We start from the raw sequence: 15,349 nt of genomic DNA, 5'->3' as shown, positions 1-15,349 counted from the left end.
TGGGTAGATGGGTAGATAGATAGATAGATAGATAGATAGATAGATAGACAGATAGACAGATAGATAGATGTCTTAACAGATGGCTGTCTGGATAGATGGATGGATATAGATGTCTCAGTAGATGTCTGGATGGATGAATGGGTAGATGGATGGATGGATGGACTGACAGATATCTCAGGAGATGGATGAATAGATAGATAGACAGATATCAGTGGATGGATGGATGGATGGATGGATGGAGGGACGGACAGACAGATAGATAGACACATGACATCTCAGGAGATGGATGAATAGATAGATAGATAGATACATAGACAGACAGACAAATGTCAGTGGATGGATGGATAGATTGATAGACAGATGTCTCAGTAGATGGATGGATGGATGGATAGATAGATAGCCAGACAGCCAATTCTCTCACACCAGAAGCGACTTGCAGTTTCTCAAGTCACTTCTGACATGAAAAACAAACAAACTTTGAGTCTCAGTTATTGGGATATAATGAAGTATAATGAGCCCTCCATATCTATTGATTCTGCATCCACAGAATCAACTGTCTTCGTCTTGAAAATATTCCAAGATGTTGCTATTGATATACAGAATGCCATGGTATATGGAATAATAATCTATAGATTTTGATATCCATAGAGTGTCCTGGATCAAACCCCAACAGATACCATTGTAATCAATAATTAGGAATGCCAGATCAGGGTTGTGCCAAGTCCTTCTGGGCCAAAATCCGAACTCAAGAAGACACAGAAGCCATTCCTAGATCAAGATGAAACATAGGTCTCATTCCTCTGCCTTGGGGAGATGGGATAATGGATGCTTCACTTCACCTCTTTCCTTCTAGCCAGAAAGTGGATTCAGAGCAGAGTGGAGGGTGAGCGCTGGCTCTGCAAGGAGTGGGAGGGAGGAAAAAAGCAAAATATTTTGATTTTTTTTCTCCCTTCCACTCCTTGTGTTGCCAGGGCTCACCCTCTACTCTACTCATTCTAAAAAGTTTGGGCAAATAGCAGTTGCAAATCTAAGCATCCTCCAACGAGAGCTAGAAATTTGCACCCAGGCTGGAGCCAAGTTCACCAAAATGGGAAGCTTTGTAGTCACGTCCCCTGCACTGAAATAATAATGCATATTAGGTAAAGGTAAAGGTTTTCCCCTGACCTTAAGTCTATTCATGTCTGACTCTGGGATGTGGTGCTCATATAAGCAGAAGAGCCGGCATTATCCATAGACACCTCCAAGATCATGTGGCCGGCATGACTGTTTAGAGCACCGTTACCTTCCTGCCAGAGCGGTACCTACTGATCTGCTCACATTTGCATGTTTTTGGAACTGCTAGGTTGGCAGAAGCTGGGGCTGACAGTGGAAGCTCACGCCGATCCCCGGAATCAAACCTGCAACCTTTTGGTCAACAAGCTCAGCAGCTCAGCACTGCGCTACCGGGGGACTCCTAATAATGCATATTATTATTATTATTATTATTATTATTATGTACAGCAATAAGGAGGGGAGGAAGAATTCAATTTGTTTAGATTCCATAAAGATGCTTTTGATGTTGTGTTTACGGAGAGACGTACTTGGCACAAGGGCAGACGAACAGGCCGCAGCATTTGCTCATATCGGTGAGGTTTTTCTCCGCTTCCTTCATGTCTTGGATAATCTGGTCCAAACCGTCCTCGATTCGGTCCAGCTGCTCTGAGAGATGGAAGGCACATCCATGAACAACCGTGGATCCCAAGACTATATTCCATATTCCATATTCATTGGAAACTAGAGCAAAACGTGTTGCAGGATGTCCCAAAAAACACAGATTTTTGCTGCGTAATAAACATTTCCCATGTTTTTATGATAGAACCAATTAAGAAATGACATTTATAACCCAAGAACAAACATTGTGTTACATCGTGTTATAGGACTTTCTTTCCCCACCCCAGAATGATGGTTTCAATGCATATTAATTGGCCACAAACCAGAACAAGGCGTTCTTATGCCGCAAGTCTCAGGACTTACCTCCTTGATCGTCCAGCATCACTAGAGCCCGAATCCCAGCATCTTTGCTCTGTTCGAAAGAAAAAGTAGAGGAATAGTTGGAGCCCCATCTGGCGTTATTTCTGGGGTTGAAAAGATATCGCTACAGAGACCTAAGCAACCCTAAAAGTACAGAAAGGAGAATGCGGAAGAGTCGACCAAGTAAATGAAAGATGGCTATAAAAAAGGATACTTTCTGGGGGGTGCAATGTGTCTTACCCAAAATGTTCAGGATCAGAAATGTTTCAGAACTCAGATTTCCCACTGAGACATCTGTCTGTCTGTCTGTCTGTCTGTCTGTCTGTCTGTCTGTCTATCTATCTATCTATCTATCTATCTATCTATCTATCTATCTAGCCAGCTAGCCAGCTAGCTAGCCAGCCAGCCAGCCAGCCAGCCAGCCATCTATTAGGACATCTATCTATCTATCTATCTATCTATCTATCTATCCATCCATCCATCCATCCATCCATCTACTGAGACATCCATCCATCCATCCATCCATATCTATCTATCTATCTATCTATCTATCTATCTATCTATCTATCCATGTATTGAGACATCTATCAATCTATCCATCCATCCACTGACATCTATCTGTCTGTCTATCTATCCATCCATCCATCCATCTACTGAGACATTTATCCATCCATCCATCCACATCTATCTATCTATCTATCTATCTATCTATCTATCTATCCATGTATTGAGACATCTATCAATCTATCCATCCATCCACTGACATCTATATGTCTGTCTGTCTATCCATCCATCCATCCATCCATCCATCCACATCTATCTATCTATCTATCTATCTATCTATCTATCTATCCATCCATCTATACATCCATCCATCTACTGAGACATCTATCTATCCATCCGCTGACACCTATCTATTAGGCCTGGGTAACAACGGAAAAATTTGTTTCTAAAATCGATTCGTTTTTTGGGGGGGTTTGCATTTCGATATTTTAAAAGAATTACAAAATTTTTCTCTAAAAAAGTTCGATATTTACGAAATTTTGTAAATGTAAAAAAAATTACAAAACATTAATGAAATGATTTCCGAAACAATAACGAATCGATTCGTTAATGGCGGGCGCGACCGCGCAATACGCTAAAAAACCTCCAAATGGGACAGGGGGAACTTCTGAAGCTTCCCTCTCCCTCTGTTGTTGACTGTTGGTGTGATATTATAATTTTTTTTCACTAATTAAACAAAAAACTTGCCCCAGACATGCGGAAATAATAACGAAACGACCTCAAAACGATAACGAAACGAATACAATAACGAAATCCGAAGCATTTACGAAACAAAGTTAAAAATTCGTTTCGTTTTTAGGTTGCTCCAGAATGGTTTGTTATCGCTTCGTAATCAAGAAAATTAACGAATTTTTAACGAATTACGAATTAACGAAACGAAACCGCCCAGCCCTACTATCTATCTATCCATCCATCTATACATCCATCCATCTACTGAGACATCTATCCGCCATCCATCCATATCTATCTATCTATCTATCTATCTATCTATCTATCCATCCAAGTATTGAGACATCTATCAATCTATCCATCCATTCACTGACATCTATCTGTCTGTCTGTCTGTCTATCCATCCATCCATCCATCTACTGAGAAATCTACTACTGAGAGTCTATCTATCCATCCATCCATCCATCCAGACAGACATCTATTAGGACATCTATCTATCTATCTATCCATCCATCCATGCATCCATCCATCCATCCATCTACTGAGACATCTATCCATCCATCCATCCATCCGCTGACACCTATCTATCTATCTATCTATCTATCATCTATCCAGACAGACAGACAGACAGACAGACATCTATTAGGACATCTATCTATCTATCTATCCATCCATCCATCCATCTACTGAGACGTCTATCCATCCATCCATCCGCTGACACCTATCTATCTATCTATCTATCTATCTTATTTATTTATTTATTATTTGCACTTGTTAACCGCCACTCTCAGCCCGAAGGCGACTCGTGGCGGTGTACAGAACATAGAACATAAAGACAACAGTTACAGTAAATCAGGATCATAACACACATATTACTAACACACAGCTAATTAAACTAAAAATCCGCTTCGTCTTGTTTGGGTCATAATCAATCTCGTCGTCATAGCCATTCCGGTGGTCATTCCAAAATATAGCACTTAATTGAAGGCCTTTTCGAAGAGCTAGGTTTTCAGGCCCTTACGGAAGGCCATGAGGGAGGGCGCCTGTCTAATTTCAGCAGGGAGGGAGTTCCACAGCCGGGGGGCCACCACCGAGAAGGCCCGCTCTCTAGTCCCCGCCAAGCGTGCCTGTGAAGCAGGCGGGACCGAGAGAAGGGCCTCCCCGGATGATCTCAAGGTCCTCGTGGGCTCGTAGGCCGAGATGCGGTACTCAAGGTATTTTGGGCCGGAACCGTTTAGGGCTTTGTAGGTTAGCACCAGCACCTTGAATTGGGCCCGGTAGCTGATCGGCAGCCAGTGGAGCTGGGACAGCAAGGGCGTTGTGCGCTCCCTGCGTCCCGCTCCGGTTAACAACATGGCTGCCGCGCGCTGGACTAGCTGGAGCTTCTGGGCCGTCTTCAAGGGCAGCCCCACGTAGAGAGCGTTGCAGTAGTCGAGGCGGGATGTGACCAAAGCGTGTACCACCGTGGCCAAGTCAGACTTCCCAAGATACGGGCGCAGCTGGCGCACGAGCCGAAGCTGTGCAAATGCTCCCCTGGTCACCGCTGAAACCTGGGGATCCAGGCTCAGCGATGAGTCCAGGGTCACACCCAAGCTGCGAACCTGTGCCTTCAAGGGGAGTGCGACCCCGTCCAGCACAGGCTGTAACCCTATACCCTGTTCGGCCTTGCGACTGACCAGGAGTACCTCTGTCTTGTCTGGATTTAATTTCAGTTTGTTCGCCCTCATCCAGACCGTCACAGCGGCCAGGCACCGGTTCAGGACTTCGACAGCCTCCTTAGTAGCAGGTGGGAAGGAGTGACAGAGTTGGACGTCATCTGCGTACAGGTGACACCGCACCCCGAAACTCCGGATGATCTCACCCAGCGGCTTCATGTAGATGTTAAACAGCATGGGGGACAGTATGGAGCCCTGAGGAACACCACAGGTCAAAGGCTGTGGTGTTGAACAGGAGTCCCCCAATAACACCTTCTGGGTGCGACCCTCCAGAAATGACTGGAGCCACCGCAAAGCGGTGCCCCCAAGGCCCATCTCTGCAAGGCGTCCCAGAAGAATACCGTGGTCGACGGTATCGAAGGCCGCTGAGAGGTCCAGAAGCACCAACAGGGACACACTCCCCCTGTCTAGCTCCCGGCGGAGATCATCCACTAAGGCGACCAAGACCGTCTCGGTACCATGTCCCGGTCTGAAGCCAGACTGTGCCGGATCCAGATAATCCGTGTCTCTCAAGAATACCTGGAGTTGTGAGGCCACCACGCTTTCCATGACTTTGCCCAAGAAGGGAAGATTGGAAACAGGCCGAAAGTTGTCAAATTTAGTGGGGTCCAGTGATGGTTTCTTCAACAGCGGCTTTATAATAGCCTGTTTTAGGCTCGCTGGAATCGTGCCTTCCCGAAGGGAGGCATTAACCACCACCGTTACCCACTCAGCCAATCCCCCTCTGGCCTCTTTCAGAAGCCAGGATGGGCAGGGGTCTAGGATGGACGTGGTGGGCCTCATTCCTCCAAGTATCTTGTCCACATCCTCGGGTTTCACAAACTGAAAAGAATCCATCAAAATAGGACAAGCAGGTGCTTGTGTCACATCCACAGAGACTGCATTTAATGTGGCGTCCAGCCCAGAACGGATCAAAGCGACTTTGTCTGCAAAGAACCGAGCAAATGCTTCACAGCGCGTGTCCGAGTTGTCAGGGCTCCCACCTGAGGTAGGGGGAGTTAAAAGACCTCTGACAATCCGAAACAACTCCGCCGGACGGTTTTTTGCAGACGCAATAGTAGCCGCAAAGAAAGTCTTCTTTGCGGCTTTTATTGCCGCGGCATATGCCCTTAAAAAGGACACAAACCGTGCTCGATTTGGCTCGCTTGGGTCCGAGCGCCACACGCTCTCTAGTTCCCTCTTCCTTCGCTTCATCGCTGCCAGCTCCTCAGTAAACCAAGGAGCTGGTTTAGCTCGGTTACTTGAGAGGGGACGTTCCGGAGCGATCCTGTCAATTGCCCTGGTCATCTCCCCATTCCAGAGAGCGACCAAGGCCTCGACATGGTCACCTACCGAGGTGGCGGGAAAATCCCCAAGAGCCGTCAGGAATCCGTTCGGATCCATAAGCCTCCTGGGGCGGATCATCTTAATGGGTCCTCCACCTTTGCGGAGGTTAGGGGGCGCAGTGAGCCTAAATCTGATCAGGAAGTGGTCGGTCCATGGCAACGGAGAGATGGACAACTCCTCCACACCGCCACCTTGCTCCCATCCCTGGCAGAAAACCAAGTCCAATGTGTGTCCAGCACAGTGGGTGGGGCCAGTTATTTGTTGGGACAGCCCCATGGTTGCCATGGCAGACATGAAGTCCTGAGCCGCTCCTGTGAGGGTCGCCTCGGCATGGATGTTGAAGTCCCCCAGCACAAGGAGCCGTTGGGACTCCACCACCAGGCTCGAGACCACCCCCGCTAGCTCAGGCAGGGAGACTGTAGTGCAGCGAGGTGGACGGTACACTACAAGAATCCCTATTCTGTCCCGGTCACCCACCCTCAGGTGGACGCATTCGAAATTTGTGGTCTGCGGGATGGGGCTCCTGGTCAGATGGATGGAATCTCTATAGACCACTGCGACCCCGCCTCCCCGTCCTCCGGCTCTTGGTTGGTGTTGCACGGAGAAGCCTGGAGGACAAAGCTGGGAGAGGTTTACGCCCCCCGCTTCATCCAGCCAGGTCTCCGTGATGCACGCCAGATCTGCCCGCTCCTCCAGGATTAAATCCTGGATCCAAGTTGTTTTTCCGTTGACAGATCTGTCCATCCATCCATCTACTGAGACATCTATCCATCCATCCATCGATCCATCTACTAAGATATCCATCCATCCATATCTATCTATCTATCTATCTATCTATCCATCCATCCATCCATCCATCTATTGAGACATCTATCTATCAATCTATCCATCCACTGACATCTATCTGTCTGTCTGTCCATCCATCCATCCATCCATCCATCTACTGAGACATCCATCCATCCATCCATCTACTGAGACATCCATCCATCCACCCACCCACATCTATCTATCTATCTATGCATCCATCCATCCATCCATCCATCCATCCACTGATATCTGGCTATCTATTCATCCATTCATCCATCTCCTGAGATGTCTGTCAGTCTATCTCTATCTATCTATCTATCTATCTATCTATCTATCATCTATCTATTTAATGTATGTATGTATGTATGTATGTATGTATCCATCCATCTATCCACCCATCAATCTGCTAAGACATCTATCTATCTATCTATCTATCTATCTATCTATCTATCTATCCATTGAGCTATGGCAGTCAAAGTGGTGTCAAATTGCATCAGTTCTACCGTATAGGTGCCTGGTTAGAAAAGAGACCAGCCATTGAATCAAAAGGGCATCATCTTTGCATTCCATCTCTTGGTCACGTGGCGCCATGACCACTTAATGAGAGCCAAGGCTAGCAAACGAAGCCACAGGACAGCATTGTGGGCAAGTTGCTGAATGCGTCCATTCATGCCCTTTTGTGTATTTCCTTACCTCATCCACCAGCTGCAGCATCCGCCGGGTGCTCTCCAAAGACTGCAGGAGAGAAGAGACAAATAACATGAATGCAGTACAAGTCATGGGCAAATCACCGGGGTTTGGCACCTCTCCTGTCGGGTCACTGTTTAAGAGGAACATGGGAGTAGTCAAACTAAACCCGAGAGTCTTGGATAACCAGGATGGCTTCTGAACCCTAAATTGAGTTGATATCCAGATTTGATATCCAAAAATCAAATGGTGTGCTTTGGTTGCAGATCTTAATTATTAAGGAAACCATTAACTAAAGACACAATAGTGTCAATAAGTAAGAAGTACCAATAAGTAACGAGAAATTTAAAGCTAAGCCAGCTTTTCCTTCCAGTGCAGGATGTCACCAACGAAAGACACAGGAAGTAGGAAGTGCCAATAAGTAGAGAGTGCCAACAAGTAGGAAGAAATCTGAGGCCAAGGCAGCTTTTTCTTCCAGTGCAGGAAGCTACCAAGTAAAGACACAAGAGTGCCAAAAAGTAGGAAGTGCCAATATGTAGGAAGAAATCTGAGGCTAAAGTAGGTTTTCCTTCCAGTGTAGGAAGCCAGCAGCTAAAGACACAGGAGTGCCAGGAAGTAGGATGTGACAATAAGTAAGAAGTGCCAATAATTTGGAAGAAATTTGAGATCAAGGAAGCTTTCTCTTCCAGTACAGGAAGCCACCAATTAAAGACACAGGAGTGCTAAAAATTGGGACATGTCAGTAAGTAAGAAGTGTGAATCTGTAGGAAGAAATCTGAGGCCAAGACAGCTTTTCCTTCCAGTGCAGGAAGCCACCAAGTAAAGACACAGGAGCCCCAAAAATAGGAAGTGCCAATATGTAGGAAAAAATCTGAAGCTAAGGTTTTCCTTCCAGTGTAGGAAGCCATCAACTAAAGACACAGGCATGCCAGGAAGTAGGATGTGCCAATAAGTAAAAAACTGCTAATATGTAAGAAGACATGTGAGACCAAGATAGGTTTTCCTTTCAATCCAGGAAGCCACTAACGAAAGACACAGGAGTGCCAACAAGTAGGAAATACCAATAAGTAAAAAGTGCCCATATGTAGGAAGAAATTTGAGACCAAGATATGTTTTCCTTTCAATCCAGTAAGCCACTAACTAAAGACACAGGGGTAACAAAAAGTAAGAAGCGCCAATAAGTATGGAGTGCTAATATGTAGGAAGACACTTGAGACCCAAATAGATTTTCCTTTCAATGCAGAAAGCCACTAACTAAAGACACAGGAGTGCCAACAAGTAGGAAGTGCCAATAAGTAAAAAGTGCCCATATGTAGGAAAAAATTGAAGCCAAGATAGCATATCCTTCCAGCACAGGAAGTTACCAACTGAAGACACAGGAGTGCCAACATGTAGGAAGTGCCAATAAGTAAAAATGCTAATATGTAGGCAGACATTTGAGACCAAGATATGTTTTCCTTTCAATCCAGGGAGCCACTAACTAAAGACACAGGAGTAACAAAAAGTAGGAAGCACCAATACGTATGAAGCACTAATATATAGGAAGACATTTGAGACCAAGATTTGTTTTCCTTTCAATACAGGAAGTCACTAACTGAAGACACAGGAGTGCCAACAAGTAAGAAATGTCAATAAGTAAAAAGTGCCCATATGTAGGAAGTAATTTGAGGCCAAGGAAGCTTTTCCTTCCAGTACAATAAGCTACCAACTAAAGACACAGGAGTGCCAAAAAGTAGGAAGCACCAATAAGTATGAAGCACTAATATGTAGGAAGACATTTGAGACCAAGATATGTTTTCCTTTCAGTCCAGGAAGCCACTAACTAAAGACACAGGAGTAACAAAAAGTAGGAAGCACCAATAAGTAAACAGTGCCCATATGTAGGAAGAAATTTGAGACCAAGATATGTTTTCCTTTCAATCCAGGAAGCCACTAACTAAAGACACAGGAGTGCCAACAAGTAGGGAAATGCCAATAAGTAAAAAGTGCCCATATGTAGGAAGTAATTTGAGACCAAGGAAGCTTTTCCTTCCTGTACAATAAGCTACCAACTAAAGACACAGGAGTGCCAAAAAGTAGGAAGTGCCAATAAGTATGAAGCACTAATATGTAGGAAGAGAGCAAGATAGGTTTTCCTTTCAGTGCAGAAAGCCACTAACTAAAGACACAGGAATGCCAACAAGTAGGAAGTGCCAATAAGTAGAAAGTGGCCATATGTAGGAAGAAATTTGAGGCCAAAATAGTCTATTCTTCCAGCACAAGAAGTCACCAACTGAAGACACAAGAGTGCCAAATATGTTTCAAGACTGGGCTCAATTGACAAGTTGGGCACTGCATTGCTCTGGTAATGCCAGCAAGCACTGTTACCCACACCATTGGTGTTCATAAAACCACCATGATAGTGTACCCTTGATTTCCCTACCTCCACGTTGACCTGGTGGATGCGCTCTTCAAGGCCACCCAATTCGGGTCCCGCCACGCCGTTGACTGCCATGCTGGGATCCTACGGAGAAGAGGCTGCCCTTCTGTGAATGACTCCAACACCCCGTGAGAAAAAGCCAGAGAGATCACTGCAAAGGGAAGAAACACATTTTATCAGATACTCATCCAGAGAGTCTGGGAAGTTATTGCTTAAAGGTGATTTGCTGCCATTATAGTTCCAAGGTCTAAAATGCCATTCTTCTGACAAATCAATACCTCGCTCATCAATGCCTCACACATCAGATTCCAACAAGTCACGATCCTCGAGTACATCTACACTGTAGAATGAACGCAGTTTGGCCCCACTTGACCCAATACTATGGAATCCTGGGAGTTGTAGTTTCACAAAGCTTTACACCCCTTGTGCCAAAGAGTGTTAGTGCCTCAACAAACTACAGTTCTCATCCTATTGTATTCCATCATATCGAGTCATTGCATTGATTCCATTGTATTAAACTATACCAGTTAGGTAAAGGTAAAGGTTTTCTCCAGTCGTGTCCGACTCTGGGGGCTAGTGCACATCTCCATTTCTAAGCCGAAGAGCCAGCGTTGTCCATAGATGCCTCCAAGGTCATGTGGGCAGCATGACTGCAAGAAGTGCCATTACATTCCTGCCGGAGAGAAACCTATTGATCTACTCACATTTGCATGTTTTCGAACTGCTAGGTTGGCAGAAGCTGGGGCTGACAGCAGGAGCTCACGCTGCTCCCCAGATTCAAACCTGCAACCTTTTGATCAACAAGCTGAGTAGCTCAGTGGTTTAACCCACTATGCCAAACTGGTGCCAAACTGAATTAATTCTGCAATGTAGATGCACCAATTATGGTCCTTGATCAACCAAGGGACAATAGGTCATAGCAAATTCTGCCATCTTCTACGACTGCATCTCCATTGAGTTTAGACCTTGCCAAACTACAAATCCCTGGGCATTGAGCCATGGCAGTTAAAGTGGTGTCACACTGGGTTAATTCTACACTGTAGAGAACCCTTTGTCCATAAAGACCAGAAATATATATTCTTCCTTGGTCAACCTTGCCTTGGTTGTAACCATTTAGTGACTCTTCTGAGTGATATTCCTACCAAAGGACCTGCCTTGGATGGATCTGCTCCAGCCCATTTCAATTGCAATACAATTCTTCAGCAGCCTGAAAACATATCATTATCCTGCTTGAAAAGTGCAGCTGTTTGCTCCTTTCGATCCATGAAATGCCTTCTCCTCCTCCTCCTCCTCCTCCTCCTCCTCCTCCTCCTCCTCCTCTCCTCCTCCTTCCCAGATCTTCCCTTGCACCCACCTTCTTTTGCACATTAAAAATAGCCACCCGGGCATGTTTATTTTGTAACTGCAAAGAAAAGGAGGAGGTGGGAAAACAGAATTTATTTCCTCCATTGAGAGTCGAAGGGAAAAGGAACCAGTAGGTAGTGTCACTGGGCAAGGAAGATGTGAAGGATCCTGAGACAAATGGGAAATCTGGCTTCTTTTTTTGCAAAATGAAAGGGCAATAGAAGAAAAGGAGAAGAATATGCCTTTCCCAACAGACTCAGGCAAAAGCAAACAGCTGCAGCCCCACGTAGATCTATTTTGCCATCTTGACAACAGTCTCATGTTGTTTAATGTTCTGGTTTTTTTCTATGAAACTCAATCCTAGGGTCACCTTAGGTCAGAAACAACGTGAAGGCATCCAACAACAACAAATTCAATGCTTAGTGGCCTGTTTGGTGCATATGAAACATAAATAGCTTCATGTTTGGTTCCATCACTAAGATATCCATCCATCCATCTACTGAAACATCTATCTACCCATCCATCCATCCATCTACTGAGAAAGCTATCCGTCTGTCTCCCTGTCTGTCTATTCATCCATCCATCCATCGATCTACTGAGACATCTATCTATTTGTCATCTATTCATCCATCTACTGAGACATCTATCTACCCATCCATCCATCCATCCATCCATCCATCTACTGAGAAAGCTATCCGTCTGTCTCCCTGTCTGTCTATTAATCCATCCATCCATCGATCTACTGAGACATCTATTTGTCATCTATCCATCCATCTACTGAGACATCTATACCCATCCATCTACTGAAAAAGCTATCCATCTGTCTCCCTGTCTGTCTATTCATCCATCCATCTACTGAGACATCTATCTCTATCTATCTATCATCCATCCATCCATCCATCCATCTACTGAGACATCTATCTACCCATCCAACCAACCATCCATCCACTGAGACAGCTATCCATCTGTCTCCCTGTCTGTCTATTCATTCATCCATCTACAGAGACATCTATCTATCTATCTATCTATCTATCTATCTATCTATCATCCATCCATCTGTCCATCCATCCATATACTGAGACATCTATCTACTCACCCACCCACCCACCCACCCATCCATCCATCTACTGAGAAAGCTATCCATCTGTCTCCCTGTCTGTGTATTCATCCATCCATCCATCTACTGCGACATCTATCTATCTATCTATCTATCTATCTATCATCCATCTACAGAGACATCTATCTATCTTATCTATCTATCATTCATCCATCTACAGAGACATCTATCTATTTATCTATCTATCCATCCACCCATCCACCCACCCACCAAGACATCTATCTGTCTGTCTGCCCACCCATCTGTCCACCTGTCCGCCTGTCCATCCATCCATCCATCCATCCATCCATCCATCCATCTACTAAGACATTGATCTTATTAAATATTAAAATATATATTCCCATTGTAGTGATAGTCTATAATAGTTCATCAGTGCAGTAGACTCTCAGGTCCCATCTGCACTGCCATGTAATGCAGTTTCAATCTAGGTTATATGGCAGTGTAAATGGGATCCTGTTAACCTGCTCCCAAGGTGCTTGGGTTAATGCAACTTCTGGTTGCTTGAGAGTTACTATTTTTTTAAAAACCCTAATATTATACCCTATACAATAACACACCATAAACTCTGCAATGACTTGATATTCATATTGAAATACAGTCTTTTAAAAGATTTTATTTTGATCTTTAACTGAAAGTATTATTTCTTTGGGGTTTTTCACCAGTTGCTTGAGAGTTCTGCTTAATTGAGAGTCTACTGGAAGTTGTTTTTTAAAGTCTCGGGCATTCTTGACATGCACTGCAATGTCTCAAATTTGTCAGCTCCAATGTTTTTCACACTGAATCGCTATAAACCAATTCACAGGTACACACTCAGGCTGGAGCGTTTTGGCTTCATATTAAATAGAGCAATTAAAAATAACTTTGGTGCTAATATTCTGAAGAAGAACAAAACTGAAGCATCCGTTTAACATTCAATACTGTAGCGTTGGAACAGAAAGCTGCCTTCAGAATGGAGGAGACACTATCTATGTTGAGTATCCCTGATCCAGAATCCTGAAACCTGAAATACTCCAAAATTGTCCATATACTTGGCTGAGACAGTGACACCTTTGCTTTTGGATGGTTCCACGTACAAAAACTTGTGCCCAGTGTTATTAAAATACTTTATATAAAATGACATTCAGATGCATATGAAAAAAATAGCTTCATGTTTACTTGCGACTCATCACTGAGACATCTATCTGTCTGTCTGTCTATCTATCCATCCATCCATCCACTGAGACATCTGTCTGTCTGTCTGTCTGTCTATCTAGCCAGCAAGCCAGCCAGCCAGCCATAGATTAGGACATCTATGTATCAATCCATCCATCCATCCATCCATCCATGCATTTACCAAGACATCTATCTATTGAGACATCCATCCATCCATCCATCCACATCTATCTATCCATCCATCCATCCATCCATTCATCCATCCATCCACCCATCTACTAAGACATCTATCTATCTATCTATCTATCTATCTATCCATCCATCCATCCACCCATCTACTAAGACATCTATCTATCTGTCTGTCTGTCCATCCGTCCGTCCGTCCGTCCACCCATCTACTAAGACATCTATCTATCTATCTATCTATCTATCTATCTATCTATCTATCTATCATCTATCCACTCAGCCACCCACCCATCAATCTATCTACTGAGACATCTATCTATCTATCTATCTATCTATCCATCAATTCAACTATCCATCGATCAATCTACAGAGATATCTATCTGTCTGTGTGTGTTTATCCATCTACTGAGAAATCTATCAATCTATCCATCCATTCAACCATCCATGCATCAATCAATCTATTGAGACATCTATCTGTCTATATGTGTCCATCCATCCATCCAGCTATTTAGCTATCTAGCCTTCTTGCTATCCATCCACCCATCCATCAATTGAAACATCTATCTGATCCTGTTTAATTGTTCTGTTTCCATGATATCTCTTGTGCCATTTATGTTCCTATCCACCTTATTGATCTCTCTACTTTTTAATCAGTTTGTATGTTGGCCCCTTTCCCGTCTCCAAAATTTGGGTTACTGTTGCTTGATGTACGTTATTATTTTTATGCTGTTTTGTCTCATTTTAATTTGTAACCATGTAAGCCACCCCGAGTCCCCTTGGGGAGATGGAGGCGGGGTAGAAAAATAAACTACTTCTTCCTCCTCCTCCTCCTCCCTCTTCTTCTTCTTCTTCTTTTTCTATCTATCTATCTATCTATCTATCTATCTATCTATCCATCCATCCACCCATTCATCTATTGAGACATCCATCCATCCATCCATCCATCCATCCATCCATCCACTGAGACGTCTATCCATCCATCCATCCATCCATCCATCCATCTATTGAGACATCTGTCTATTTATCTATCGATCAATCAATCGATCTATCTATCCATTCATCCATCCATCCATTCATCCACCCATTCATCTATTGAGACATCCATCCATCCATCCATCCACTGAGACATCTATCCATCCATCCATCCATCCATCCATCAACTGAGACATCTATCTATCTATCTATCTATCTATCTATCTATCTATCCATCCATCCATCCATCCATCCACTGAAACATCGATCTATCTATTTAGCTATTTATCTATTCATCCATTCATCTATTAAGACCTCTATCTATCTATCTATCTATCTATCTATCTATCTATCCAACCATCCATCTAGTAAGACATCTAT

The 15,349-nt window shown here is 44.0% G+C and overlaps 1 protein-coding gene across 1 annotated transcript in view; it reads right to left on the bottom strand.

The window, feature by feature from the left end:
* The window catches only part of LOC137095696 (synaptosomal-associated protein 25-like), a 44,496-nt gene that overhangs the window by 13,316 nt on the left and 15,831 nt on the right, over positions 1-15,349 (bottom strand). The window contains exons 2-5 of the mRNA XM_067462497.1: positions 10,201-10,348; positions 7,785-7,826; positions 2,014-2,062; positions 1,581-1,698 (exon numbers count right to left, since the gene is read on the bottom strand). Coding sequence (XP_067318598.1) covers positions 1,581-1,698; positions 2,014-2,062; positions 7,785-7,826; positions 10,201-10,272 — 281 coding nt within the window. The 5' untranslated portion in view covers positions 10,273-10,348. The remainder of the gene's footprint in view (positions 1-1,580; positions 1,699-2,013; positions 2,063-7,784; positions 7,827-10,200; positions 10,349-15,349) is intronic.

Source organism: Anolis sagrei, chromosome Y, assembly GCF_037176765.1.
Source record: "Anolis sagrei isolate rAnoSag1 chromosome Y, rAnoSag1.mat, whole genome shotgun sequence".
Taxonomy (NCBI): domain Eukaryota; kingdom Metazoa; phylum Chordata; class Lepidosauria; order Squamata; family Dactyloidae; genus Anolis; species Anolis sagrei.
The sequence above is the reverse complement of the archived record's forward strand: the minus strand, read 5'-3'. Positions and strand labels throughout refer to the sequence as shown.